This window comes from Diabrotica virgifera, chromosome 6 (genome assembly GCF_917563875.1).
Source record: "Diabrotica virgifera virgifera chromosome 6, PGI_DIABVI_V3a".
In the NCBI taxonomy this organism is placed as follows: Eukaryota; Metazoa; Arthropoda; class Insecta; order Coleoptera; family Chrysomelidae; genus Diabrotica; species Diabrotica virgifera.
Genome location: NC_065448.1, coordinates 164,328,919 through 164,335,383, shown reverse-complemented (window position 1 = coordinate 164,335,383; position 6,465 = coordinate 164,328,919). Strand labels below are relative to the sequence as shown.

The following is a 6,465-nucleotide window of genomic DNA, read 5'->3' as shown; positions in this document are numbered from 1 at the left end:
GCACCCCTAGATGAACACTGCCACAATGGGGAAAAATCGAAATTTTTTTTATGACTGATTCTTATAGGAAAAAATGCGATCTTTCGATTAGTAAAACCGCCACATTCATAAAAATTATTTTTTTTAAGGTAAAATGAAAAAAATCGGTGTTACATTTAGCATAAAATGGCATGGTGTAAATTGTAACAGTGCCATCAGTCAGTAAGTGGCACTGTTGCATTGTGAATACTCCAAATTTGTAACCACATTCAATATTGTGGCAGTATTCCTGTTGAGCGATTTTAAAAAATTGCGCCGTTAAGAAGCAGGTGGCAGTATTCACGCGGGGGATCTTGCATTCCAATCGCTAAGATGCTTAGTGTGGCGTGTGGTCGAAATATTTTCAGTTTTAGTTCGGTTTTTTAGTAAACAGGTTATGTTTTTGTTGTCAGTTCCCGGCGAATGTTTATTCACATAATTTTAGTTTATTGTTTACTTACATTGTAATAAATTTGCGATAATAATAAAACAAATTATGTCAAGAGGAAAAGAGCTTGTATTTTTAGCATTACAAAGTAAACAATCTGAACATCGAATCGTAAGTAACCTTATTATTCTTAAAGTTTCTAGACATAAATCTATCAATACCAATCTTTTATATTAATTGATTTTGTGATTTAATTTTAATTATAAGCAATATATGAATTATCATTAAAATTTTTCGTAAATTTTGTTCTAGGAAGACGACAAATTTCTTGTAGAAAATAATGATGTTTTTGTGGAGTCTGAAACTCAACCACTACTAAGAAAAAATAAGACTAACGAGTTAACTGAACCAGATAATAATGCCAACGTAAGCTCAAAATTATAATCAAGTGAATTTAAGATCTCTTTATTGTGCTTTAACAGCACTAGATTTATTATTTTGTTTACCTAATAGGCCTGGATCCCGCGTATGAAAAAAAAGTTGATTAATAGCAAGCTGAAAATTTGTTAATAGCTTAAGGGTGTCTAGTCGGATAAACTTTGATATATGGGAACACTGGAACAGGGGCAGTTTTAATTGTGGAACAGGTTAAAAATTTGGAACGGTCAGACCACGAAAACGGCACATTTCTTTTGTCCGACAGAACAGACTTAAACTCTCCGAACAGAGATTAAACTCTCATGCAAAAATCAGACTGCTATTTATCACCAAATGGGCGTTTTAATGAGTGGAACATGTAGAATATGTCAAATGACAGGAATTATGACATTTGATAAATAGCAGTCTGATTTTTGCATGAGAGTTTAATCTCTGTTCGAAGAGTTTAAGTCTGTTCTGTCGGACAAAATAAATGCGCCGTTTTCGTGGTGTGACCGTTCCAAATTTTTAACCTGTTCCACAATTAAAACTGCCCCTGTTCCAGTGTTCCCATATATCAAAGTTTATCCGAGTAGACACCCTTAAGCTATTAACAAATTTTCAGCTTGCTATTAATCAACTTTTTTTTCATACGCGGGATCCAGACCTATAATAACAATGTTAGGAAATTGTTTCAAGAACCGGTTTGTTTAGCAACCATTATAGCTTTACATAATTATTTAGTCACAGTGTACAAGGCATTATGCGTTGTTATAATAATTTTGTGGCATTCATTTTTTGTTAGAATAACAGATATACAATAGATTACTGATGTTGTTTAAACTTTTTATTTTTTTTTTTAGATTAAAGTGCTAAAGGTTGAGTTCTTGCAAAACCACCTTCCACCTAATTTACCTGAGGAGACTTCGTATGAATTGGAATTACTTGATGGCATAATTTTAGAGGACAACAATAATTGTTATAATCTTATGAATAATGATAATATATTTACTAACGATAACGAGATTATAGCTGAGGTATGTAGAAAGTACAGTTTATTTAATGAAATGGGCTACGAAGCCATGCGATTGTTTTGCATGACTCTTAAAAGTCTATCAGCACGTTTTAAAAAAACCACTCAATGCCTTCATTTTGGTAATAAGTTAATATTTTTTATTTCAGCTCAATTTGCCAACACAAATAGAATTTGAGGAGGAATTACAAAACCCAGATACAGCAGAAAAAACTGTTGACGTGGTACCAGAATCAGCTACGGAAACTATAGATGTAGTTTCAGAACCAGTGGAGGAAACTATTGACGTAGTTCCCGAACCATCCGAGGAAACTATGGATATAGTTGAGGTTGGTAGTATTCCTTATGAAGGTTATGCATTGTTTGATAGTCCGCCCGAAGGCTGGTTTGATTTTTAAAAATTGAAGAAATATAAGCAAATAAGAATCGAAGTGGTAGGTCGCTATCTTATTCACTAGATTTAGAGGTTGCTCAGCTTGCCACATCGTTAGCACAAAGCCTTATCCTACAGGCTTGTAGGTATCTTGTTCTGACTAACTCAAAACAATTTGGACTTATCAGATCACACAGCAAAATCATAATCTTCTCTGCAACCCCACCTTCATATTTATAATTATATAATTATAATTTCACCCTTTAATTTTTAGGATCCGCTTAACGAAGCCAACAGTACAGAACCAACACTGACAAGAAAGAAACGGCAAAATAAATCTCAGTGGAAAAGAAACGAGGCCAAAGTTAAAAGAAACAAAGGAGAACAATACGTAAACAAGCTTGGCAATGTGGTACCACCGAGAACTGTCCAATCAGGTGAAAATACATGCATTTGTAAACTCTTTTGTAGATTCAAGTTTACTGATGCAGACAGGCATTAATTTTGGGACAAAATAAATTTGACAAAATAATTTTCAACAAATTCTGGGAGTTAGGTGATGTCACGATGCAGAGAACGTTTGTCCGAATGAATACAACGCATGCTGGGGAAATTGTTATGAATCAACGTTTTCCTAAGGCTTCATTTTTCTTCCGGAAAAAAAATATTAAGATTCCTGTGTGTAAAAGATTTTTTATGTCCACTCTAAATATTGGTGACCGATTCATTAGAACTGCGTTTAGGAAAATTAGAAATGAAAACGTGGAGGGGGAACATCGAGGAAAACACAACAATCATGTCAGGCTTGACTCTGAAATTTCAGCTGCAATTAAGGACCACATCAATTCGTTTCCAAGGATTGAATCTCATTTTTTGAGAAAGCAAACTAGTAGAGAATACATTTCTGGAGAGCTCACCATTGCAGAAATGCACAGAATGTACTTACTGAAAAGAGGAGAGAAAGGATGGCCAGAGGCTAAACTTTCTACGTATTCTAATATTTTCAATACTCAATTTAACCTAGGATTTTTTATACCAAAGAAGGACATGTGCTCTTTCTGTGTTAAATACGAAAACAGCAGTGATGTTGACAAAGCAAATCTTGAGAATGACTTAAAATTGCATAACGATGAAAAAGAAAAATGTAGAACAATAAGAGATTTCGACAAAGCCCTAGCAAAAGAAAATAAAAATTTGATGGTTGCTGTTTATGACTTGCAAGCAGTTTTAACCAGCCCATCAGGACAAACCTCAAATTTTTATTATTCTAGAAAATTCGCAACTTACAATTTTACCATTTACGACCTCGGCTCAGGAACTGGTTATTGATATATTTGGCACGAAGATGAAGCAAACAGAGGAGCCAACGAAATAGGTTCTGGCATTTTGCACTTTTTGCAAAATTATTGCAGAGATAAAGAAGTTATCTTTTACTCTGATAATTGCAGTGGCCAACAAAAAAATAGATACATGCTGAGCCTGTACCAGTACGCCATAGAAAAATTGGGCATAATATCCATCACACACAAGTTTATGATCGTGGGGCATACACAGAATGAAGGTGACTCTCTTCACAGCATTATTGAAAAAGCTCACAAAAGAATAGTTAGAGCAGGGAACATTTATTCCCCCCACCAGTGGGTAACACTTATTCAGGGTGCAAAAAAAGTGGCAAACCCTTCATAGTTCACGAAATGGGTTATGATTCTTTCTATGATTTGAAAGACCTGCACCATCAAATGGGGAACACATATAATACAAATACTTTACGTGAAAAAATATCTTTGTTGGACATCAGAATTTTACATGTAGCTGCTAAGGATCCTACAACTGTAAAGTACAAAAATTTATTTTCTGAAGAAGATTACAAAACTATTATTACTAGGGTTGAGGCTCCCATCAAAAACACCAGGAAACGTTCAAGAATCCAAAAAAATAAAGAAAAAACAGTTGTTCTTAAAAAAAATTATATTGCGAAACTGGGAGTGGCTTACGCAAAGAAACAAGATTTGCTTAAATTATGTTCTGATAATATTATTCCACAACAATATCATCAATTTTACAAATCTTTGAAAGTTCGAGCAGATTAATTTGTCCATCAGTTAATGCTTTTTTTTATTTTATTTAGATGCAATTTAGTTAACTGGCAGCATTGATTTCAGTGAGAATCCTATCTTGATATCAGTGAGTAATAAATGGTTGTGATCAGTCAAAATAAAATTGTTCTTTTAATTTGACCTCTTCCTTTAAAATTCCGTTAAAATTTCCTTTTAAACGAAGCACAGAAATATAACTATTTCTGTACTTTCCTCTTCGGTATGGCGTTTGATTAAATAAATCAAAATACAAAACTATAAATACACCTCTGTTAAAATTAATACTAGTAAAACGTAATACTGCCATATAACTTAATGTGGCCTGTAATTTTTAAAGTTTCTAGTGTAATACTGCCATTTATCTGATTGTGGCATTTAATTTTAAAAGTTTCTAGTGTAACACTGCCATTTATATGATTGAGGCTTTTAATTGTATAAGGTTCTAGTGTTATACTGCCATATTAATAAAAATGGCAGTGTTACATTTGCATTTATAAATGATAAACTGCCACATTTTGAAAAAAATTACTAAATAATAATCTTTTTTATAAATTTTTCTTATTTTATTGAAGAGAACCAATAATTTGTTATAAAAATGAATTTTCCGGTACAGATTATTTTAAGGGTAAAAGTGGGCGCAACTTTAAATTTTAAAATCGCTCTCCTGAAAAATTTGCTTTTCTCGAAAGTGGCAGTGTTCATCTAGGGGTGCGATATAATAAAGTGAAATGGATTCATATATCTCGCCAATATTTTCGTGCATCTAGTTGGTTATTTACTGAATTAGGTACTATTAACAAATATTTCTGTTTGTAAAAAATATAAATGGAATTATTTCATAACAGTCATAAAATATTTATTGCAAGATTTTTAAGTGTTACCAATGGTAACAGTGGTTACATGGACGCCTCGCCAGTGCTTTTGTCTCTTATTGTTCTTAATGTATTTGCTTATGTTGTTGTTTGTTCTGAAATCTGTAGTTATTCCTTTCTTTTTTATGTTATTGGCTATTTGTGTTGATATCTTGCCTGTATATGTGATAGAGCAGAAGGTACTGAATATTTTCTGTGGTGGTGGGAAGACTAATTTCAGGTCTTTCTTATCCAGTTTTTATTTTAAAATACTTTAAATACTAGAAAACAGATTCTACGTACGCTCTTCACACCTTCTAGGTCATAATCGTTTTTTTTTAATGAACAGTTTCAAATTCTTCTTTGTCAATGTTATTTGTGATTATAAATAATACAAAACTTCCCTTCAACTTCCATATATTTTATTTAAACACATAACAAGAGATAGAATTTGAAGTTATAAATTATTTTCATTTGAAAAATACTTGTGTTATAACAGTTATCTAAGAGTAAAAAATAAATAGCACATTTTAGTTTTCTTCTAAGGTTATAAATATCCTTTTAGTATTACATTAGGGTAGATTTATCTACTGAAAAATTTAGACATATTCGTAAGATTTAGACATATTTTGTAGAAAACGCTACAAGGTAATAAAATTGCCTACACGATATTCACACAACACTTGTCCGAATGCAAACAAAGAAGCTGTGCATCATGCGTTCAATATTCATGCCTATTCTGTAACTCATTTCGATGATAGAAGATAGAAGTAAGGAAAATCGAATAGAAGTGATAAAGTCGAATAAAAATAGTCAAAATCGGTATTCCATAACTACTTCGGCATCTCTACAATCGGCATAGTGTTGAATGACCTCAACAGCATTTACCCTGTCGCAATGAGTTTTCGATATCGGAATTATGCATGACGCAAGCCCATTTTATTTTGTTTTGACGTTTATGTTTCTGGACCTCGGAGGTAAACTACACTACGTCGACATGGTATTGTTTTGAATAAGTATTTTTAATCTGCTTATTTTATTAGTTGGATTATACAAATTGGTTACATATATTATCAAAAAAATATGGTCACATTGTCTTTCGAACAATTATGGGATATATCAGATTTATTTATGGGATATATCAGATTTTTATGGCATTCAAAGTGCTCTACTTCACAGTTGCTCGAAATGACAGTGTAGTTTACCTCCGAGGTCCAGTTTTTTTATCTGCTAAAAATAATTTATTGCTACTTATTTATAATTATTTATAGTATTTATACCTTTTTGTA

General features: G+C 32.4%; 1 protein-coding gene across 2 annotated transcripts; it reads left to right on the top strand.

Annotated features, from left to right (window-relative positions):
- The first annotated feature begins 206 nt into the window (after positions 1-206).
- On the top strand, positions 207-2,731 carry LOC126887010 (uncharacterized). 2 transcript variants are annotated; one of them, XM_050654305.1, is made up of 4 exons: positions 207-832; positions 1,687-1,860; positions 2,006-2,185; positions 2,504-2,731. In XM_050654305.1, exons 2-4 carry the CDS (start codon positions 1,813-1,815, stop codon positions 2,729-2,731), a joined length of 456 nt encoding a protein of 151 aa, XP_050510262.1. In that variant the 5' UTR covers positions 207-832; positions 1,687-1,812. The 2 variants fall into 2 exon arrangements, with proteins under 2 accessions (XP_050510262.1, XP_050510263.1); XM_050654306.1 differs by lacking the exon at positions 207-832 and having other exon boundaries at positions 1,322-1,860.
- Positions 2,732-6,465: the final 3,734 nt, after the last annotated feature.